Source organism: Choloepus didactylus, chromosome 7 (genome assembly GCF_015220235.1).
Source record: "Choloepus didactylus isolate mChoDid1 chromosome 7, mChoDid1.pri, whole genome shotgun sequence".
NCBI classification, from domain to species: Eukaryota; Metazoa; Chordata; class Mammalia; order Pilosa; family Megalonychidae; genus Choloepus; species Choloepus didactylus.
Window position 1 is genome coordinate 64940787 of NC_051313.1, and position 24810 is coordinate 64965596.

The following is a 24810-nucleotide window of genomic DNA, read 5'->3' on the forward strand; positions in this document are numbered from 1 at the left end:
GGCAACCTAGAAGCAAGAACAATGGATGATCATAGGTCGCCCCCTCTGGGGACAAAAACTGTGGAAAGACATCTGGGATGCCTGCCAACGACGAAAGGCAACTTGCCAGCCACTAGTGGACATCACTGGAGAGTGCCATTCATGCTCCCTGCATCGACCACATAGGCTACCACACCAGATGGGACACGTGGACTACATCAGTCCCCTTCTGCTCTTGAGATATGCTTTTCCTGCCATGGACACATCTACAGGATTTTTGTTAGCTTTCCCAGTGGGCCACCATCTGTTGTTATGACCCACACATGGGCAACGACAATGGACTAAAAAACTCTTATCAGGCCTCAGCTTGCTTTAAATGTACCGCATGGGCTGCTGTCCCTGCCCCTGTTGAAATGCTAATGGTATGACCAATGCAAGTCCCCAGTTAAAGGGCCAGCCTCTTTACAGCCAAAAAGTGGAATGGTAATAACTTGTTGCCTGTGCCTCAGATCATACAAAACGGGGAAAATGAGGTTCTTTGGCCTTAGTGCTGGCCTATTCAGCCACATTGGTTAGGAATCCTAAGTCCCAGGGAAATAGGAGTTACCCAAATATTGTAATAAGACCTAAATGCCTGTTAAAATCTTTATCACCAATCCAGGGCCTCCTATTCCCACAGGAATTTTATGCATGATTATGTGGACCTTTCTTAAGCCCAAATTTTACAGTAAAAACTGTCAAAATTTGTACAGGAAAAATATTATCTGGTATTTAAAACCTCCACATAATGTTCCTCTGTCTGGTAACTTGTTAACCAGTGGAACTCTAGCAAGAATTATCCTTTATTATTCCCCATAAACATCTCTCTTTTCAACTCATAGTGCCCTACAAATACCTTCCTGCAGTGAGCCTCAGCAGTAACTCATGCCCACAGTTGAACCCAATGTTGGGTTTGCAAGGACTTGTCACCTTTAGGTGCTACTGACCTTTCTTGGACTGTAACTCCTGCAAATTGGACTGCATAGAACACCCTGCTGATTTGGAAGAATTCAATGTATCAGAAAGTAAGACTGAAGATCACAATTTTATCAGTTGTCAGTAGCATCTCTTTATGGGGTTGTTAATTCTTTGTGGGGTACTCTTAGTGTTCTATTGTCTCTTACTCTGCAATGCAAAATGTAGTCTGCTATGTGGGGGTAGATTGTGAGGACCCAGGGCCCAGGGTCCTGTATCCATTATGAGATACACACAGCAGCCTACATGACCAGGCAATAGGCTCCTCCCCTCCCCGGGGGGAAAGCATTAAAACTTCACTCCCCTAATCACTGTTAGTAACCAAATCTTGGGAGACCTTGTTGTAACCAAATCTTGGGAGATCCTGTTGTAACCAAATCTTGAGAGAAGCTCTGTTGTCACAAACCTTTATGAGCACCCCACCTCCCACGCCCCCTGGCACTCCTCTCTCTCTTTATCGTGTGGTCCACTTTCCACAGCTGGCCACAACTGTGAGACCATAATCTCCTCTCAGTAAGTCCCAATTAAACCTATGTCCACTTCTGTGCTTGGTATATTCTTAGGTCTTGGGGCTAAGCTGGGTTGAAACAGTTGTCTCTGCCCCTTTGGCAAAAATCTATTGGCCTTAAATTTGAAGGTTGACTTCTGAGCTCCCGATTTGATTCCACTGGTCTATATCTATCTGTCCTTGTGCCAGTAATATGCTGTTTTGATTACTGTGACTTTGTATTAAGTTTTTAAATTGGGAAGTGTGAGTATTCCAAATCTGTTCTTTTAAAAGATGGCTTTGGCTCTTCAGGGCCCCTGACCCTTGCAAATAAATTTGATGATTGACTTTTCCATTTCTACAAAGATGTTGGAATTCTGATTGGGAATGCATTAAATCTGTAAATCACTTTGGGTATAATTGACATCTTAATATTTAGTCTTCCAGTCCATGACATGGAATAGCCTTCCATTTATTTATGTTTTCTTTGATTCTTTTAGCAATATTTTATAGTTTTCTGTGTATAACAAGTCCCTTACATCCTTGGTTAGATTTATTTCTAGATATTTGATTGTTTTAGTTGCCATTGTAAGTGGAATTTTTTTCTTGATTTCTTCTTCCAATTGATCATTGCTTGAATATAGAAACACTGCTGATTTTTGTGTTCTGTTCTTGTTCCCTGCCACTTTGCCAAATTTGTTTTTTAGTTCCTTTAGCTTTGTTGTGGAGTTTTTATAACTTCCCATATATAGAATCATGCCATCTGCAAATAGGGAAAGTTTCCCTTCTGCCTCTCCAATTTGGATGCCCTTTATTTCTTTCTCATGCCTAATTGCTTGGGCTACAGCTTTCATTTCAGTGGTGACAGTGGACATCCTTATCTTGTTCCTGATTTTAAAAGGAAAACTTTCAATGTTTCACCATTGAGTATGATGTGGGTTTTCATATATGCCCTTTATCATGTTGAGGAAGTTTCCTTCTATTCCTAGTGTTCTAAATTTTTTTTATAAAGAAGGTGTGCTAGATTTTGTCAAATCCTTTTTGCATCAATTGAGATGATCATGTGTTTTTTTTTCCTTCATTCCATTCTTATGTTGAATCACCCTTGCATACCTGGGATAAATCCCACAAGATCATGGTGTATAATTCTTTTAATGTGCTTTTGGATTCAGTTTACTAGTATTTTGCTGAGGATTTTTGCATCTGTATTCACAAGTGATATTGTCTGTAGTTTTCTTGTGGTATCTTTATTTGGCTATGATATGAGGGTGATGTAGACTTTGGAAATGAATTTGGAAGTGTTCTTTCCTCTTCAGTTTTTTGGAAAAGTTTGAGCAGTATTGGTGTTAAGCCTTGGAATGTTTGGGAAAATTCCCTGGGAAGCCATCTGATCCAGGGCTTTTCTTTCTAGGTTTTTGATTACTGATTCAAGCTCTTTACTATTACTGTTATGTTGAAGTCTTCTATTTCTTCTTGTGTCAGTAGATAGTTTTCTTCTTGTGTCAGTAGATAGTTTTGTCTGTTACATCTAGGTTATCTAATTTGTTGATGTACAGTTGTTCATAGTATAGTCTGAAACTCTCTATTTTGTGGGGTAGGTAGTAATAGTCCCCCCTTTCATTCTGGTTTTAGTTATTTGTATCCTCTTTCTTTTTTTGTCAGTCTAACTGAAGGTTGTCTATTTTATTCATGGTTTCAAAAAATAAAACTTTTGGTTTTGTTGATTTTTTTCCCTTTCATTTATCTCTGCTCTAATCTTTATTTCCTTCCTTCTGCTCACATTGGGTTTAATTTGCCCTTCTTTTTATAGACCCTCCAGTTATGAGGTTAAATCTCTGATTTGAGATCTTCCTTTTTAATTGTAAGCATTTACAGCTGTAAATTTCCCTGTCAGCACTGCCTTTACTGCATTCCCTGAAGGTTTGGTATGTTGAGTTTTCATTTTTATTCTCCTCAAGATATTCTCTAATTTCCCTTGTGATTTCTTGGCCCATTGGTTGTTTAAGAGTCTGCTTATTAAATATGTTTTGCCATAATGAATTCTGGTATCCTTTACAATACTAAAACCAAGCTTAAGTGTTCCACATTTCTAACTTTATCCTGAAGTGCTATTAAGTACCAGAATTATAAACTCCCAAAGAAAGAACTGGGAATTAGATGAAATCTGGTCTGTCCTCCTCGTGTGCCGGAAGCATTTACTTCTATTTTTAGCCTTTTTTACTGGAGAGTAATCCTTCAGTTAATTTCAGAATTCATGTTTTAAATATATTCCTAGGTTAATAAGTTGTTGTTAATCATTTTTAATTGACTAAAAGGGTGATTTTTTAAAAATATTTTTTTCACTGAGCAAGTTGGAAGTATGTGTGATTCTGTGGAGATAAGAAAAATTTTAAATTATATTTTAGTTGTATATTATTCAAGTCTACAGTAAAATTGTAGCTGCCAGCCTACTATTTATAATTGTTTTAAAAATATATCTCTCACATCTGCCCAAGCGCCAGTCCCTTTTGTTCCCTCCCAGAGCCTAGCCACTTGCTCTACTCCTGCTCACTCCTGCTTGGCCTCCTGGGTATGCAAGCAGTGGCTGGGACACCTCTGTGGGTGCCTCCTGCTTTCCTGTGGCCGCTGGGCCAGCACACAATGCACAAGCCCTGGGCAGAGCATAAACCCCATTGCAGGGGATTGCAGCCTGGTGGGCAGCACTGCTTAGGGAGGAAGTCACAGCATCCTCACCCCCTTGGCTCAGGGGCCGGAGCAGAGGAGGAAGCTGGGTGTCTGCTGCTGAGCTGGATGCTGGAGGGGCAAAGAAAGGACCTGGAGTGATTTACAAAGATAAATGCAGTATAACAAGATTATAAATAAATGAGGAGACTTCCGGGAAGATGGCAGAGTAGGTGAGGCGGAACGGGCTTCTCCTCTGTGAAAGTAACTAGAAAGGGGCCGGAGGACACACCGGGGACTGTGGTTTCGGGGTGTGACCGGCCATAGAGGGTCCCCCACAGTACATGAAGGCGACACTGACAAAAATGGTGGAGAGATAGCGGCTGGAGGGACGCAGTGTGTTCCTATTGTACAGCCTTCCAGATGGCAGTAGCAAAACCACCGTCAGGCAAGGGAGTGAGCAGTGGCTCTCCACTCCCATCCACCTACCTTGACAATTTGCAGGGGGTGATCCTCCACAGCCAGACAGTGGGGAGCTCCCGTGAGGGAACCCGGGAGGCAGCATTTGCTCTCTGCCAATGGAAGTCTGGATGTGGGGTACAAAGGCGAGACGCGGGGAAGGGAGAAGTGCCATACCAGTGATCAGGAGTACCTCCCACACCCCAGAGACTCGTGGTCACAAGGCAGGCAGACAACCAGCAGGCAGGGCCCACATTCCACTTCATGGTGCCCATGATCAGACTCCCTGCCTACCTGCTCAGGTCCCGCATTGCAGCCCCAGGACAGGCAGAACAGGTGCACTGATTAGTTCCCCATCCAGTTTGGACTCCAGCCACCACAAAGAAGTTTGGGGAAGACCTATTTGAGAAGGCCACCTGCTGGTAAGTGAGGGAAACTGCACTCCAGCAGGCTTACCTCAAGAGCGCCACCTACTGGTAGTTTAGGGAGACTGGACTCCAGCAAACCAAATTATATATAAATGCTCAAATAATTCTGCACTTCCCAAAATAACCCTATCAAGACAGACAAATGCCCCCAAGTCCACAGAAAATTACAAAGCACTTAAAGGATCTAGAAGATATGGACAAGCCAAATGAACAAATGCAAAAGCCGCAAGAGGCACAAAATTTGGAGCAATTAATTAAAGAAGTACAAACAAACCTCCAAAACAACTTCAGTGAGATGGCTAAATACATAAAGGAAATCAAGAAGGCTCTACAAGAGCATAAAGAAGAATTTGAAAGAGTAAATTAAAAAATAGCAGATCTTATGTAAATAAAAGATAATGTGGCTCAAATTAAAAATATACTAGAGACACACAAGAGCAGATCTGAAGAGGATGGGTGAACTTGAGGGCAGAGTAAATGAATGCAAGCACAAAAAAGAACAAATGGGAAAAATAATTCAAAAAATTTGAAATGGATCTCAGAGAAATGATGGACAATATGAAGTAGACAAATATAAGAATTGTTGGTGTCCCAGAAGGAGAAGAAAAGGGTAAAGGGCTAGGAAGAGTGTTTCAAGACATAGTTGAAGAAAACTTCCCAAACCTTCTAAATAATTATAAATATGCAAATCAAAGATTCCCAATGAACTCTAAGTAGAATAAATCCAAATAACCTAATCCGAGACATGTACTGATTAAGTTGCCAAATACTGAAGGGAAGGAGAAATTACTGAAAGCAGCAAGGGAGAAGTGATTCACCACCTACAAGAGGAATGAAAAAAGACTAAATACTGACTACTCTGTGGGCACCATGGAGGCGAGAAGGCAGTGGTATGACATATTTAAGACTCTGAAAGAGAAAAATTGCCAGCCAAGAATTCTTTATCAAGCAAAGCTCTCCTTCCAAATGAAGGAGAGTTCATAATTTTCACAGGCAAACAAATACTGAGGATTTGTTAACAAGAGACCTGCCCTGCAAGAAATACTAAAGGGAGCTCTACCAGCTGATAAAAAAAGAAAGGAGAGAGACATCTAAAGAATTGCACAGAATTGAAGAGTTATTATTAAGGGTAACTTAAAGAAAAAAAGAGAGAGGGAAAAAAATAGATCTAACTTCTAAAAACCAAAGAATAAGATGGCTGGTTCAAGAACTCCCTTCACAGTAATAGCTTTTACTGTGAATGGATTAAACTCTCCAATTAAAAGATACAGACTGGTAGAATGGATTTAAAAAATATGACCCAGGGACCGGCTGCTGAGACGAACACTTCACTGGGGCAGTCTCCGCATATCATGGGGAGATAGACGCTGCTGCCTTTGATTGGCCTTGGTCCTCACAGCTCCAAAAGGAAACAGGATCTTGATAAGCTCTATGAGCTGAAATCCAAAGCTCGACAGATTATTAACCAGTTTGGCCCCTCAGCCCTAATCAACCTTTCCAATTTCTCATCCATAAAACCGGAACCAGCCAGCACTCCTCCACAAGGCTCCATGGCCAATAGCACTACAGTAGTAAAGATACTAGGCACTCCTGGGACAGGAGGTCATCTCAGCCCCAAAAACAATCAGATATTGACCAAGAAGAAATTGCAGGACTTAGTAAGAGAAGTGGATCCTAATGAGCAGTTGGGTGAAGATGTGGAGGAGATGCTGCTGCAGATTGCTGATGATTTTATCGAAAGTGTGGTGACAGCAGCCTGCCAGCTTGCTTGGCATCGCAAGTCCAACACCCTGGAAGTGAAAGATGTACAACTGCATCTAGAGCGCCAGTGGAACATGTGGATCCCAGGATTTGGCTCTGAAGAAATCCGACCCTACAAAAAAGCTTGCACCACAGAAGTTCACAAACAGAGAATGGCATTGATCCGGAAAACAACCAAGAAATAACACACGGAAAGGTTAGGGAATGGACAACAATGTATTTGGAGATACTTGAGCTGAGGCCTCAGCCATCTCATCCATGGATTTTTTTTTTAATGCTTTACAGAGAAGCATATATTTTTTATTAACAGTGCAGCAATATCTATAATGACTGAAAGGATCTGCCAAAAGAATAAAAGCCTCCTACCCCAACTTCCAGTCCCTTTCCCTGCCGTCTCAAAGAGGAGCAAAGTATCTTCCAGAGAAGATTTTATTTGTGGTTTATTACATAAGTGGTTGAATATGGGACAAAGCAAAAAAAAAAAAAAAAAAAATGACCCATTGATATGCTGTTTACTTTGAAGAGACTGATCTTAGACCCTGCAACACAAATAGACTAAAAGTGAAAAAAAGTTCTATGCAACCTGCAATCCAAAGAAAGCTGGGATAGCTATACTATTTGACAACATAGACTTTAAATGCAAAGATGTCATAAGAGACAAAGAAGGACACTATATATTAATAAAAGGGATAATTCACCAAGAAGAAATAACCAGTATAAATATGCACCCAATCAAGGAGCTCCAAAAATACATGAGACAAACATTGGCTTATGTGAAGGGAGCAATAGACATGTCTACAATAATAGTGAGAGACTTCAACACACCACTCTCATTTACAGGTACAACAAATAGACAGAGCACCAATAAGGAAACTGAGAACTTAAACAATATGGTAAATGAATTAGACTTAACATACATATATAGATCATTACATCCCAGGGTACCAGGATGTAGTTTCTACTCCAGTGCCAGTGGAACGTTTTCCAGGATAGATCATAGGCTGGGGCACAAAACAAGTCTTAATTAATTTAAAAAGATTGAAATTATTCAAAGCACATTCTCTGACCACAATGCAATGCAACTAGAAATCAACAACCACCAAAGAACCAGATCTTTCACAAATATATGGAGGTTAAACAACACACTCCTGAACAACCAATGGGTCAAAAAAGAAATTGTAAGAGAAATTGGTAAATATCTAGAGATGAATGAAAATGAGAACACAACATATCAAAACCTGTGGGATGCAGTGAAGGCAGTGCTGAGAGGGAAATTTATAGCTCTAAATGCATATGTCAAAAAGCAAGAAAGACCTAACACTAAAGACCTAACTGAGCAACTGAAGAGGCTAGAGAATGGTCAGCAAACTAACCCTAAGAAATAACAGAGATTAAGGCAGAAATAAATGAGTTAGAGGACAAAAAAAACAATAGAATAAGTAAAACCAAAAGTTCATTCTTTGACAAGATCAACAAGATTGACAGTCCCTTAGCTAGACTGACAAAGTCAAAAAGAGAGAAGACCCAAATAAACAGAATTAGAAATGAGAAGGGGATAATTACTACAGATCCAGAAAAATTTTTTAAATCATAAGAAAATACCATGAAAAACTGTATGCCAACAAGCTAGACAATCTAGAGGAAATGGACAATTCCCTGGAAAGACATGAATAACCTAGACTGACCCAAGAAGAAATAGAAGACCTCAGTAAACCAATCACAAGCACAGAGGATCCAATCAGTCATCAAAAATCTACCTAAATTAAAAGCCCAGGGCCAGATGGCTTCACTGGGGAATTTTACTAAACTTTCCAAAAAGAATTGCCACCATTCCTGCTGAAACACTTTCAAAAACTTGAAGAAAAAGGAACCACCACCTAACTCATTTTATGAAGCTAATATCACTCTGATACCAAAACCAGGTAAAGACACTACAAAAAAAGGAAAACTGTAGGCCAATCTCCTTAATGAATATAGATGCAAAAATCCTAAACAAAATATTTGCAAATTGAATCCAAAGGCACCTTAAAAGAATTATACACCATGACCAAGTGGGGTTCATTCCTGGAATGCAAAGATGGTTCAACATAGGAAAATCAATTAATGAAATTCAACACATTAACAAATCAAAAGGGAAAAACCAATAATCATCTCAATAGATGCAGAAAAAGTATTTGACAAAATTCAGCATCCCTTTTTGATAAAACCACTTCAAAAGAAGGAATTCAAGGAACCTTCCTCAGTATGATAAAGGGCACATATGAAAAACCCACAGCCAGCAAAGTATTCAACAGTGAAAGACTGAAAGCCTTCCCCCTAAGATTGGGAACAAGACAAGAATGTCCACTGTCACCTCTATTATTCAACATTGTGCTAGAAGTTCTAGCCAGAGAATTCGCCAAGACAGATATAAATCTATCCAAATTTGAAAGGAAAAAGTAAAACTGTCATTATTTGCAGATGCTATGATCTTATATTTGGAAAATCCTGAGAATTTGACCACAAAGCTACTTGAGCTAATGAACAAATTCAGTAGAGTGGCGGAATATAAGATTAATGCACGTAAGTCAGTAATGTTCCTTTACACTAGTAAAGACCAAACTGAAGAGGTAATCAAAAAAAAATTCCATTCAAAATAGCAACTAAAAAAATCAAGTACCTAGGAATAAACTTAACTCAGGATGTAAAAGACCTCTAAACAGAAAATCAGAAAATTTTACTAAAGGAAATAAAAAAGGACCTGAATAGTTGGAAAAATATTCCATGCTCATGGATGGGAAGGCTAAACATTGTTAAGATGTCAATTCTACCCAAACTGATCTACAGATTCAATGCAATTCCAATCAAAATTCTAGCAATCTACTTTGCAGACTTGGAAAAGCTAGTCATCAGATTTATTTGGAAGGGAAAGGGGCCTTGAATTGCCAAAAACATCCTAAAAAAGAACAAAGTGGGAGGACTTACACTTCCAGACTTTGAAGACTACTATAAAGCTACAGTGGTCAAAACAACATGGTATTGGCATAAAGATAGACATATTGATCAATAGAATTGAATTGAGAGTTTGGAAATAGACCCCCTTATATATGGTTGACTAATTTTTGATAAGGCTCCTACGTCCACTGAACTGGGACAGAACAGTCTCTTCAATACATGGGGCTAGGAGAACTGGATAGCCATAACAAAAATAATGAAAAATAATGAAAGAGGACCCTGGCCTCACACCCTATACAAAAAATAACTCAAAGTGGATCGAAGACTTCGGTATAAGAGACAATATCATAATACTCCTAGAAGATAAGGTAGCGAAACATCTTCAAGACCTAGTATTAAGAGGTCACTTCTCAGACCTTACACCCAAAGCACAAGCTATGAAAGAAAAAATAGATAAATGTCTGTACCTCAAAGGAATTTGCCAAAAAGGTGAAATGCAGCTGATGCAATGGCAGAAATATTTGGAAACCATGTATCTGATAAGAGACTGATATCTTGCGTATATAAAGAAATCCAACGACAATAGTACAAAAAGCCCAATTATAAAATGGGCAAAAGATATGAAATCACATTTCTCCAAAGAGGAAATACAAATGGCTAAAAACACATGAAAAAAATGTTCATCTTCACTAGCTATTAAAGAGATGCAAATCAAGACAAGATACCATCTCACACCAATAAAAATGGCTGTCATCAAACAAACAGGAAACTACAAATGCTGGAGAGGATATGGAGAAATTGGAATTCTTATTCATTGCTAGTGGGACTGTACAGCTACTCTGGAAGACAGTTTGGTGGTTTCTCAGTAAAGTAGATATTGAAGTACCCTATGATCTGGCAATTCCACTTTTTGGTATATACCCAGAAGATTTGAAATCAGTGACATGAACAGACATTTATACATCAATTGTTCGTAGCAGCATTGCTGACAGTTGCCAAGAGATAGAAACAATCCAAGTGTCCTTCAACAGACGAATGGATAAACAAAATGTGGTATATACATACAATGGAATAGTATGCAGCAGTAAGGAACAACAATGTCCTGAAACATATGGCAACATGGATGAACTTTGAAGATACTATTCTGAGTGAAATAAGTGAGACACAAATACTTTCAAATTTGGATACGATTTATATCTTTGTCTTGACAAATTCTCTGGCTGGAACTTCTAGCACAATGTTGAATAATAGAGGTGGCAGTGGGCATCCTTGTCTTGTGCCCAGTCTTGGGGGGAAGACTTTCAGTCTTTCGTTTGTTACCACTTCTATGAACCATCTGAACAATGTAAAATCAGTGACTTACAGAATATTGGGGACCAAGTGATAGACAATAGCTAGTAAGAGAGGATGATTATCTAATATGTTCAGCTATGTTAATTATGGTTTAATTCAAAGGTATGGTAATGGATAGGGGTGACGATTGTTTGTTACTAGGAGTATAAGTATCAGAGCTGTATTGAAGGTGAATAGGGTTGAAAGGGGTTGTTTAAAGGCATATTTCACACAAATCAGTACCACAAATATAGATAGGTGTTTACATGATATACTTCTAAGGTATGACACCAGCACAGACAGTTGACAACAAAAGGGTATATGGGAAAAATCTACATATTGCATAATGTGGACTATAATTAATAGGAATATCATACTAGTATTACACAAATACTAGGGATAAACAGTTAAGGGCTGATAAGAGCTACAAGGTGTTTTAGGTCATGAGAATTGTTTAAAATGGAGAGTGATGACAATTGTACAACTAAGTACAATGATGATTATGTGAGATATGGATGGATTATTGTGGGCATAACATATGCTATGTGAACTTAGGAACCCCCTACTTTATAAGTCAAGCCCTCGATTTTGAGGGTTGCTCAGGTGAAACTTATGGTTGTAAAGGGGAGGCTAAGCCCACCTATAATTATACCTAGGAGTCACCTCCATAGATCCTCTTTTGTTGCTCAAATGTGGACCTTCTCTCTCTAAGACTAACTCTGCCAATAAATTCATCAACCTCCCCCAGACATGGGACAGAACCCCCAAGATCGCCTTCCTGGCGACGTGAGACATGGATTCCAGGAATGAGCCTGACGTTAGCATCAAGGGATTGAGAATGCCTTTTTGACCAAAAGAGGGAAAAGAAAGGCAACAAAATAAGCTTTTAGTGCTAAGAGAATTCAAATAGAGTCAGGAGGCTGTCCTGGAGGTTACTCCTATACAAGTGTCACCTAGATATGCCAGATGACCACAATATGATAAGCCTAAGCCAACAGTAGTCCCCAAAACCTTAAAGAATATCCAGATCCCTGTTTGAGACTATAAAAGTTTCACTCACTAAGTTTATTCTTCATAAACTTAAATCCTTCAGAGAGCTCCTATGCCAGTTAAGTCTCAAAACTCAGAGGTAATATCCTCGTCAAGAACATCAACTAGATGTGTCCCCTTTGCTCATAAAATTTACACCCCTTTTCAACATGAACGGGTTAGGGTAGTCACTGCCTAGACATCCCTGAAGATCAGGAAAGTGATTAAACTAGAGAAAGGGGTAGCAACAGACAAGATGGATTTCAACAAAGGATTATGAATACTGAATCTTTATATAATTTTCTTTTTCTTAGTTGCTAGGACAGTAGAATATCTAGAAGGAAAGAATTGAAATGTTGGAACTGTAACATAACATCCTTTGAAACTTTTTCTATAGCTACTTGTTAAATTGTAATTTGGAAGTTACCACCTTTTGTATATATGTTATATTTCACAATAAGGAAATAACTGAAACTATGGTACTATAACTCATAATAACTTTGGAAATTTCCTATATATCTACTTGTTAAATCATAATTTGAAAGATACTACCTTTTTTTATATATATTTCATAATAAGGAAATAACTGATACTGTAGGACTTTAACTCATAACATTCTTTGAAATTTGCTATCTACTTGTGAAATTGCAGTTCAAAGTTATCACTTCTATGTAGGTATATTTTATTCTATAATAAAAATATGATAATAAAAAATATGTATAAAATCATGTGTACGCTGTGTTTCCTGGATGTTTGAGAGCCATGTTGTAGGTTTATGGCTTCTTAAACCTTAATAAAGCTTCTTAAACCTTAATAAAGTATTCTACTTATATTTTAAAAATCATAATTTAATCTTTGGTATCTTCAGATCTGTATAATTTCTGTTAATATTGCTAAGGTTCTGTATTAGTTAGGGTTCTCTAGGGAAGCAGAATCAACAAGAGAGATCTCTAAATACAAGGTTTTATAAAAGTGTCTCACACAACTGTGGGTATGCATGAGTCCAAATTCCGTAGAGCAGGCAGCAAACTGGCAACTCCAATGAAGATGTTCGATGAACTCCTCAGGCAGTGAACTGGCAACTTCGATGAACATGTTCAATGAACTCCTCAGATACAAACTGGCAACTTGGATGAACTCCTCAGGAAATGATTCACTGGTTAGAAGAAGTGAAGGTCCTCTCTCTGTCTCGCTTAGAAGTCTTCAACTGATTGGATTAAATCCAGCTGATTGCGTTCTGTCATTGTGGAAGACATGCCCCTTGTTGATGTAATCAGTCATAGCTGCAGCCAATTGACTGATGATTTAATAAACCAGCCTTCTGGTTTATTAACCTGCCACAAATGTCCTTGCAGTAACGGTTAGGATAGTGCTTGCTTGTCCAGACACCTGGACACCATTACCTGGCCAAGTTGACTCGTGAACTTAACTATCACAGGTTCTTATTACTTTCTTTTTGTTTTACTTTATTTTCTTTGACTTCTAAAAATTTCATCATGTCCTAGTTAGAGAACAGTCTTAAAAAGGAACAAAGAATGCAATTTGCCTGCCAAACCAGTACATGAAGAAGTACAGACAGAATAATTCCTCAGGGATCAGTTTTGGTACTATTTAGCATTTTTATTTAATGTCAGATGTAGGGCTCATATTATTGCAGCAGTATGTGATTTCTCAACAACTCTGAGAAGTAGATACTATTGTTACCACCATTTTATTGAGGTGCAGAGAAAGTCTTAACTTTTTTCCAAATTTATTTCAGTTCCCTTGTTTTTGCAGATATAGGGGGCAATCTTGATTTTTGTATTTTAAAAATAAAACATTACAGATAATGTTGAAGCAGCCTATATATACCTCTTTGATTCTATTCCCTCCCCTCCTTCCTTAGAGATAACTGCTATCAAGAAGCAAATGATTATTTTCACTATTAAGTTCCTTTGTGTTTTATTTTCTGTCCACCAACCCAATGAAAAGGACAAATGACAACTGTAAAATGTCTCTTTATTGAACTACTGAGTATTAAGAATGATTTTCTTCTTTTTCTTATGTTGAAAACTCAAGTCACAGAATTTTAAAAGTATCTTGGCTTTCACCATTTTGGAGTTATTAATGGAGGGGCTTAAAATAGGCAAGAATTTGGAATAATGGAGGAAACATTGCAGAGGAGGTCAAAAGACCTGGGTTTTTTTCTGGGTCTGCTCATTAGCTTGCTGTAGGATTTTAGGAGAGATTTTTAACTTACCATGCATTTAGTTTTTATGTATATAAAATAAGGTGGCTGCTCTTCCTGTGACATAGAGATATCATAAAACTAAAATTTAGGTAATAGAAGAGGAAGAGTTTTATAACATGATAGAAAGATAAAAGTTCTAAATAAATACAAGATAATGATATTTCTAATTTCTTTGCTTTTTATTTTGAAAGCACAAACTTCTTCTGATAACACTTTGTTGATGTAGGGAACCCATAGTGATTAGTCTTTATTAGGCTGTAATGTTTTTAAGGTAACAGTCTTTTCCCATTTCAATGTCTGCCTTTAGAGAAATAGCTGATTTTCAGCTTTCTGTGGATTCTCTATTGGAAAACAACAGTGACCATTCAAGACCAGATATTCAAGTTCAAGCCAAGAGACTGGCAGAGAAGGTACTTGAGCACTATTATCTTTTTTTTTGACGTTACAATAAACTTGTTATTAAAAGAAATAACAGGTTATATTCTCAGGTTATCTCAGCCATAATAATTAATTTAATAATGTTTATTTGTTCAAGGCACCTTGGAAAATATAATTTAAATTCATTATAGCCATGTACTATAAGGTTAGAATGATTTTTCAAATTAGTTATAAAGGATTCCTCTTGAGCTAACATTGTTCAGTTTTTTTATTAACTACTCATAGGACTGAAGTGTTAATTAAATTTACAGGTTGAAGTTGAATGGACTTTTGAATTTAGTAGAACAAGCTTGATAAATTAGAGCAGTGGGATGCAGTTTTTAAAATGAGTTTCTGAGATGAACATTAAAATATGAGAAGAAATAATTAGATTTAAAAAGAGTCCTGATTGCCGAGAAGAGGTGGTTAGAAGATTTCATAAACCTCTTTCATTTCTAATTTCTCTGATGGGTTTGGCATCTAAAAGAAGAATTGAAAGGATTGTAGACAATGACCAAATCCAAATTGTTAGTGTAATACCATAACAAAAGGCTGATGTTGGACAAGGTTTTTTCATAGGTTTATTTATTGCATGTGACACAGAGCCGCCATTTGGGCACTCTGAAGAACTGGAGCAGCATAAATCACTATTATAGAAAAAGACAAATAATGAATGAATATGATAAAGATGCTTTAATAGCTGAGTAAGTATTTATAATCGCAGAATCACTTCAGATTTTTATCAGGAAGTATACCAGGAATGGAATTATTTCCAATTACAATATTTAGTCCCCTTCTCCCATTTTTTGTGAGTTCTCAAAAATACTCTATTCTACAGTGACAACAGATATCTCTTCAAGTTCTATAGGTATATTAGGTTTTTTGAACTTCTAGTAGGTTAAAAAGTGAAGGTAAATGCATAGAAGGCAAAGCATTTAACGATTTACATGTTACATGTTTATGCAATTGCTTCAGTGTATGCCTTGACATAATGTTGTGTTCAGTAGCTCTCATGAAAGGTAAGAGATAAAAAGTGCTCACTGCATGTCAGAATAAGTAGGGCAGACAATAGAGTGATGAGCTCTTCCACGTTAGGTGGGGGATTTGAAGTAAGGGAAGGAGGAAGAGGGAGATTCTCTGAATACAGAATAACATTCTAGTCAGGAAAAGAAGAAAATGGGTTTATCTAAATAAAACGATAGAAATAAAGAGACTGGCCAAGGTCCAGATCTAGATATAATGAATGCTAGATAACTCCCCTGCTGCCTTTGTAAACTGTTTTTTATAATGTTAGCACTGCAAATCTCATTAGGCATATCTTATGGAATACCTATTTTTCTTGATTTATTATCTTTTCAGCTAAAATGTGATACAGTGGTGAGTGAAATCAGCACTGGTCGAGGTACTATAAATTTCAAAATAAACAGAGAACTATTAACAAAGGTAAGAGTGAAGTATGTTCTAGCCATTGTTCTCTCACTCACTCTCTCTGCTTCAGCTACAGTGGTTTTTCTCCAGTTCTTGAACTCATGTGCCTCCTCCTGCCTCAAAACCTTTGCACATGCTGATCCCTCTGCCTAGAGTGCTATCCTAAGTTAACTCCTTTTTATCCTTCAGATCCTGATATTTCCTTAGCAGCATCTCTCTGACCCCCTTGTTTATATGCTCTTGTAGCACTATATATGAGAGCACTTCTTTTGCAGAAATTATTTTAGTTACTATTTTGCATATTTAAAATTTCATTAATCCTTGTTGACCTTTAAACTCTAATTTCTATTGGGGCTTATACTATGTCTTTCTCATTATAGGATCCCCAGTTCTTAGCACATTACCTGGCATGTAATAGGTGGTAGATAACTATTTGTTGAATGAACAGATGGACTATGTACTGAACACAAGAACAGTATTAGAAATGGTTTCTGCTTTCTGGTAGCCTATATTCTGTCCAAAGCATAAGATTTATACAGCAGAGACTAAATGCCAACTCCTTATTTTAATAAAGCATAAATAATAAAACAAAAAAAGTGGTTGATAAAATAAGCATAAGAAATTTCAAAGAGAAATCAAGATGGCCTGGAGGAATTGGGAGGACTGGATCTCACAAAAGTGAGACCTCAGGGGATGGAGGTAATCCCCAATAGACAGTGTATGGTAATGAGACTTTTTGTTGTAAGTTTCTTCTTAGTTGAACTTTAAATTTGATAACAATGCATGCTTTGGGCTGTTTTTAAAAATACCTGTTGTATTGTTGGGCTTGGTAAATGCTTGAATTGAAAATAACTATAAAATCAAATTTCTAATTATATCATTTCTTGGTATAGGCATGGTACAAGCATTTATATGGTACAGGCATTTGTCCGTCAGCCTGTAGTTCTTCTGAAGGAGAATTAATTGTTTCATGCTATCTTTTTTGTTTTATCTTTTTTTCATACTTCAAGGTAAATTAGTTAACCAAAAATCAGCCACATGTGCAAGTTGTACAATTGTTTTGAGCTTGTTAAAAAGTGTCTACACCCTGCTGGGTCTTGAAAACATTTTGTGTCAACTTAGTGAACCACTGAATCTGATTTACCATTTTAAAATAAGTGACTCTTTCTTCTAATTTCCATCTCAGTTTTTATGGAAGTAGAAATGCAGCTCACTGAAGTGCCCTCCAAACTTGAAGCCATTTGAAAGGCAGCAATATTTTCTTTTTTCCTTTTTTTTTTTTTTTTTTAATTTTCTTTTTCCCTGAGATGGGAAAATGGACTCTGATAGATAGTTTTGCCTTTACAGCCAGCTGAGCTGAAAGACAGGTTTGTCAGTATTTTGAGGTAGAGCATGTATTTACTTACTAATTTAAAATTACAATAGCCATGAATTTTCATGCATTATTAAAATTAACAAACTACAGAATGTGGTCTGGTTTAAGGATGCTCACTGGCTCATTTATTAAAAATATCCCAAATTCTTCTCAGTTGACAATGGAAGAACAAGAGTCAGGACTCTGTGTTCCAGCTACTCTTTCTCACATGGAAATTTTCCCTTCATGGCAGCTTTAAGGATCTGAATCTTAGTGTGATTTTTGTTAAAGGAACAGGGAGATGGCTCACAGCCCTTTCCATTGTCACAGAAAAGATGTAGCCTAGAGCAGTGAGTACCCATAGCCTAAAAAAGGATTGATTCTGTGTGTGCTATAATTTTTTATAATAATTGTCATTTGCCCAAAGCCTAATTTCTTCTACATCTGGTTTTATTTCCAGGCATTAGACAGTGGTCATTTACATCTAATGAATTTTTCAGAATACAGCAAGAAAAAAATTCAACCCTTCTCAGGAGTATTATAAAACATTCTTCTCTTCCTCCTAGACCCCCAACCACCACCACCACCACCACCACCACACACACACAATCCCCTCATCATCCTTCTTGTCCTCCTGTTTTAAAGTTATCAAAATTGGGATGTAGCCAATGATCTATGTCCAAAACATTCCTCAAGCATAAAATTATGAATTGCTATTGCCTACATATGTGCATACTTTGCCTTACATGGAATATATCTTCTTATGCTCTGCAATCAAATTATTAACAGAGAAATCAAATTATTGGCTGCATCAGGGATGACTAAATGTTACCTTAAGTTTGGGTCACTAATAGTGGCTTACAGTGTTTTTACATGGATCATTCTCAAAGGTAGCAGGCTTTATGTGTTTCTGCATAAGAATTTCAGCTTTTTCCTATGTCATTATTTTCCATAGTGTGTTATGTGTACCACAGGAAGCATATGTGATGATTTTTGGTAGTACACTAATGAAATTTACTTCGTTTAGTGGTCATATATTTACTGCAGTAAAGGTAGTATGCTTGTAAAGTAAAAATCAGGCCATGAATTGATACACTCTTTTAAATGATACAGAATCATTGAAGCATTTGAATATGAGACTTAAAGCAGCATGGTGAATAAAGCCGTTGCTCAATTATTCATGAAATGTATTGATAGACACATAGATGGTGTTCCAGTTTGCTAATGCTGCCATTATGCAAAATACCAGAAATGGATTGGCTTTTATAAAAAGTTAAAGTCTTCAGGCCATAAAGTGTCCAAGGTAAGGTATCAACAATAGGGTACCTTCACTGAGGGATGGCTGATGGCATCTGGAAAACCTCTGTTAGCTCGAAAGGCACATAGCTGGCATCTGCCTGCTCCCACATTGCGTTTCAAAATGGCATTCTCCAAGATGTCAGTGTCAGCTTTCAATGGCGGTCTTCAAAATGTCTCTCTGAGCTGCAACATCAAGCTCCTTCTGTCTGAGCTCTTCCATAGGACTCCAGTGATTAAATCAAAGACCACTGCTGAATGGGTGGGGCCACATTTCCATGGAAACATTCAATGAAGAGATCACACCCTAATCAAAGGTGTCACTTGCAGTTGGGTGGGTCACATCTCCATGGAGACACTCAGTTAAAAGGTTCCAATCTGATCAACAATAATACGTCTGCCCCAACAAGATTGTATCAAAGAACATGCTTTTTAAATGTTGGTTTTATGTATTATTTTGCTTCCTGTTGCTACCTACTCTGTCTCTCCCATTTAGTGACATGTTAATGTACTCTTATCATAGTAAAATTCTTCACATCATAAACTACACATTTAGGACTGTGAAGCAAAACCAGCATGAGTAAATAGAAGTTTATTACAGTGGTATCAAGAGTACACTAGAAAAAAGTACGTCTTCACCATTATCAACATGAAGTGAATTTTGTGAACTTTAAAATATTCTATGTTAATAAGTAAAAAATAGCTTGGAATTTGTTGTGTAAGTTTCTGTGAGATATCCTTGTTTTATCCTTATGTCACTAATAGGCATTTGAGTTGTAATTTTTATTCATTTTCTACCACTAGTTATGATTTTAGAATGACAGGAAAAGCAGCATCATGAAGTAAAATGTGAGCTGTGAAGTGAGAGAAGATTTTGCTGCATGATTTAGAAGCAGTGTGACTTTGGGAAAGTTACTTAATATCTCTGTGCTTCTATTTCCTCATTCACAAAAACAGTGCTCATCTCTAGGGTTGTTGTGAGGATTAAATGAGGTAATACGTATAAAATGCTTGGAAGAATGCCTGGCACAGAGTATGTACTCAATAAATTTTAGATGTTTCCAGTTTTGTTATTATTTGCTGTGGGACTTTTTGGCAGTTAGTTAACCTCTCTAGGCTTCATTTTCATTACCTGTAAAATGTCTACATCATTGGTTATTACAAGGATGAATAGACAGGAAGGATGTATTAAAGGGCATAGAGCTCCCATAGATGTTCATTTCTGCTACAAAAGCCCAGACTAGTGTTAGCAATAGAAGGTGGTAGAGGAGGTAGTGCTACTGCCACTGATACAAAATTCCTAATTCCATAAATTAAAATGAGCAAAATAGCAACATTTAATTCTCAATAGCATAGTAGTTAAGAAAATTGCAATTTTTTTTCCTATCAGTTCCCACATCTTTTACTTTTCAGACAGTGCTAAAACAAGTAATTGAAGATGACTCAAAATATGGATTAAAAAGTGAATTTTTCTCTGGTCTTCCACAAAAGAAGGTAGTGGTTGAATTCAGGTGAGTACCTACTCATCTTATTTCCTGGTTATTCAAGTGGACTGGGCAGGTGAGTGTTTTACCATCATTATCTCGGGGCTTACTAAATTACACATGGAAAAATTGAAAACCAGTGAAATTATTTTATTTTCTTAAGGTCATGGTGAATTGATGGTTAAACTATGAATGAAAATGGATTTTTTGGACTCCAAACCCCCAGAAAAGTCTAGTGGTTATTTAGGTGTTTTTTTCTTTTTTTCTTTTAAAATTAAATATCTAAGAATTAATTATTTTTGAAGAAATAGTTCTTAATTTTAGTAGCTTCTTAAAGCAGAGGTAATTTTAAAAGGTTTTAAATATTTAAAATGTTAAAGTATTATGAATACCAGAGAACAAAGTCTTACAGTATTTGTAATATGTATTTAAAAATTACCAGAAAAATAGCTTGAGGTTTTAATAGGCCTCTAAGTATTCTTCATAATAATTTTACAATATGCCATTACTACAGCTGTCTAATGTTTAGATTATGTTTAGGTAACTAAAAAAAAAAAAAAGGGAACATTAGGAACTGCAAGCCTAAAGTATATACTATCTGGCCCCTTAAGAAAGGTTTGCCAATCCCCGATTAATGGCTTAAAAGCAACCATTTTGATAGACATGACTCCGTGAATCAGGAAATTAGGGTTTAGCTCAATAGTTCTTCCATTTGTCACTATGGAGCTCTGTTCATCTGAAGACTTGACTGGGACTAGAAGTCCAAGGTAGCCAGGCATCTCTCTCGACATTCTCTCCAGCAGGATAGGCAGACCTCTTTACAAAGGCAGTTAGAGCTCCAAGGTAGTGAAAGCACCTTGTCAGAGAAGAAGCACTTCTCTGTCACTTTCTGCTGGTCAGAGCAACTCACAAGATCAGCCCAGATGCTAGGGGATGGAAAATAGACTGTATCTCTTAATGTCAGGAGTGACAAAGAATTTGTGGCCATCTTATAATTCTTTTCATTCATTTCTTCATTTGAGTTGATGGAGATATTTTCTTCTATGGAGGCACTTCAGTACCATATTACTCTTGGGCTTCTTTCTGTTGCCTTACCAGTAGATAAAGGAAAATCAGTAGGGCAGCAGTATAGTATCTGTTATCGTGTATCCTTGAAATAATGACACTGTACGTTTTTTGAAATTTGAAAAGTTACCACCAGTGCTCACTGTTTTTTTCTTTTGTTTTTGTTTTGCAATTTTTTTTTCCAGTGCTCACTTTTAACACCTTCCTAATTTTCACTTCAACTTCACCATCCCTCCTCCCCAACTGAGCTCTTAAAATACCAAGAACTCAGTCCTCCTTACTCATTGATTCTCCAGCTTTTCTCCCATGTAAGTTTTTGTTTCCCATATAATGCTCCTTTTTGTTTATGCTTGTAAGGAAGGTCTAAAAATAGCCTGTTCTGTTTGAGTTCTGTTCTATAGGCTTTGTGTATGGCAGTTTATTTGCTTATGAATTTGCCCTTTTCAGTTTTTTTCTAAAGCAGTAAAAGAAGGCTGGAACTTAAATGAGCATTTGAATGCTGATGAAGGCACAGCCCATCTCCCAGCAGCCATCTTATCTCTGATATTTTCCATCTAGCCTTGCTGTGGGACTCTTACTTCTCCCTCCCTTAATTAGAGGTTTTCCTGATGCTTCTGTGCTTACCATTGTGTTTCATAGTAGAGACAAACAGGTGGGAGACAGGGTCAAAATTGATACAGAAAACACTGTTCTTGAATTTCTTCTGAAAGGAAAGAGGTGGGAAAAGAGAAATTTAAAAATATGTAGTCTCTTGAGTAGACTAGGAAACTCTTCTTTTCCCCAAAAAAAGCGAGAAATAATCACTGTGCTCAAGAAACTTGCCCTTTAAGTTGAGGTCATGATAATAATAATAATAGGTTAAGTAACTTGTTCAGGGTTACAGAACTAACTCTGACACCTTTATTGCCTCCTGATACGTGGTTGAGGTTGTCATCTATTTGGTCAGATCTAAGAGCAGTGTGATAAAAGTGCCAGGGTAGGTGACCATCTTGAAGCTGACTGCTATTGTTCTCTCTTCTCCGAAAGGTCAGCCATTCCTGTTTTGTTCAGCTCAAACCTGTGAAAGGAGCACAGTCTCCCCCTGATGCTCTTCTCACATGTGAAGTATTTTCCTCACAAAACAGATTGGGGACCTCTGGTTGGTAAATTGGGAAGCCAGGAAATCAGGGTACCACTTCTGACTCCTTTGTAAGTCTTTGTTTCCCACATAATGCTCCTTTTTGTTTATGCTTGTAATCTGGGATGGGGCAGTTTATTTCTCTGGCTTATTTTCTTATCTGGAAAGTAAGAGGAATAACATCTCTCCTTTCTTACAAGATTGAGAAAATTACTTGAAATAAAGTGTCCAGATTGTAATTTATAGCGGGATTTGTATTTTCCATTTCATCCAAGCTGAAGAACTAGATAGATTTGATTTTTCTTATCCTAGGGGAAGAAGACAAAAGCTCTGCAAAAGTTTTCTTGCTTGTTTTTAACAAATATAAATACCTAGTTTTTTAAAAAAATTAATAGATTACTAAAGGGTATTGGGTAAAAAGGAAGTCTCCTCCCCATCCCAGTTTCCTAGTTCTCTCCTTTTGGGCAGCTACCAGTATAGCTTCTTATTACCCTTCCAGAGATATTCTCTGCATTTATAAACAGATTACACACATTACACATTGTTCTACTCCTTGCTTTTTCATTTAACAATGTATTTTGAGATTCCTTCAATATTAATTTATCTAGGGCTGACTTATTTTTACTGTTCCATAGTATTCCATTGTTGGGGCTTTTATTGAGGTTTATTGAAGTATAATTATATACAATATAGTTCACCAGATTTAAGCATATAATTTCATGAGTTTTGATAAGGGTGTCTGGTCACAACCACCACCACAATTATGATATAGAATGGTTTCTCTATTGCTTATCTATTTTGCTGATTTGAGGTTTTATCTATATTATTTCCTTTTATTCTGCTCACTTTGAATTTAATTTGCTCCTCCTTTCTTAAAGAAGCTTAGATTATTATTTGACACCTCTCTTTTATTCTAATATAAACATTTCATCCTATAGATTTTTCTGCTTTAGCTATATCCCACAAATTTTGATAGTAAGACAGTAAAGTGGTCCAGTCCTGGGGTTCATTTAATATTCTCAGTTGTTACAGTCTTGCACTACCTGTTGTCTATTGTTTGAAAGCCAATGTTTCATATATTTTTCCGGTTTTCTGGTTGTTCAAAGCAGAATGTTAAATCTAGTCCCTGTTATTCCTTGTTGGCTGGAAGTGGAAGATTCCTTATTTTTTAACCCTATAGAAGGTCATGTACTTTATTTCTAATGATGATTAAGTGAATACCCTTGTAGTTTCCTGCTTTCAAAGTTGTATGCATATAGCTGTAGGATCAAGTTTTTAAATTATAATACCCTTAAAAAGGGTATAACAAGGTTTGGAGTCACCCAAGACCAAAATTTAAGCTCTGACTTGACCACTTTTAATGAGTTATATTTAAGTTATTTTTTCTTTTTTAAAAAATATTGAAAACTTAAGAAATTTTCAAACATACACAGAACAGAGAGAATGGTATAATTAACCCCCATTTGCTCATCACCGTTTTCAAGAGCCATCAGGATATTGCCACATTTATTTCATCATCTCTTTTTTGTTGTTGTCTTAGTTTCTTCATCTGTAAAATAGAGATGAGTGCCTTACAGCTTTTATGAATATTAAATGAATTAATACATGTACAGTGTGTAAAACTTTGTCAGGTAGTGAGTACTCCAGAAGCCTTTGCTATTGTTCTCGTTTGCTAATGCTGCTGGGATGCAAAACACCAGAAATGGACTGGCTTTTATAAAAAGGGGGTTTATTTGGCTACACAGTTACAGTCTTAAAGCCATAAAGTGTCCAAGGTAAGGCAACGACAATCAAAAGATACCTTCACTGGAGGATGGCCAATGGTGTCCAGAAAACCTCTGTTTAGCTGGGAAGGCATGTGGCTGGCATCTGTTCCGTAGCTCTGGTTTCAAAATCACTTTCTCCCAGGACGTTCCTCTGTAGGCTGCAGTTTCTCAAAAATATCATTCTTTTAGTTGCTCTTGGGGCATTTGTCCTCTCTTAGCTTCTCCAGAAAAAAATTCTGCTTTCAAAGGCCATCTCCAAAATGTCTCTGTAAGCTGCAGCTTCTCTCTCAGCTTCTGGGCATTCTTCAAAGTGTCCGTCTTGGATGTAGCAAGCTCGCTCCTTCTATCTGAGCTTATATAGCACTCCAGTAAACTAATTAAGGCCCATGCTGGATGGGCAGGGCCACACCTCCATGGAAATTATCCAATGAAAGATCTCGCCCACAGTTCAGCGATCACATCTCCACAGAAACATCCAATCAAAAGTCTGCAACCCAATCAACACCAATACGTTTCCTGCCCACACAAGACTGCATCAAAGAAAATGGTGTTTTGGGGGACATAATACA

At 37.2% G+C, this 24810-nt stretch overlaps 2 protein-coding genes across 6 annotated transcripts in view; both read left to right on the plus strand.

Annotated features, from left to right (window-relative positions):
* The window catches only part of RARS2 (arginyl-tRNA synthetase 2, mitochondrial), an 85665-nt gene that overhangs the window by 30166 nt on the left and 30689 nt on the right, over positions 1-24810 (plus strand). For 4 of the 5 annotated variants that reach the window (XM_037842627.1, XM_037842628.1, XM_037842625.1 and 1 more), the window contains exons 3-5: positions 14622-14724; positions 16091-16174; positions 20223-20320. In XM_037842627.1, the coding sequence (XP_037698555.1) occupies positions 14622-14724; positions 16091-16174; positions 20223-20320 (285 nt within the window). Of the gene's footprint in view, positions 1-14621; positions 14725-16090; positions 16175-20222; positions 20321-21581; positions 21667-24810 lie in introns of those variants that run through there. The other variant, XM_037842629.1, reaches the window with a different exon arrangement.
* Positions 6219-7237, plus strand: LOC119539256 (transcription initiation factor TFIID subunit 12-like). Its single transcript, XM_037842633.1, has one exon. It carries the CDS (start codon positions 6579-6581, stop codon positions 6972-6974), a length of 396 nt encoding a protein of 131 aa, XP_037698561.1. The 5' UTR covers positions 6219-6578; the 3' UTR covers positions 6975-7237.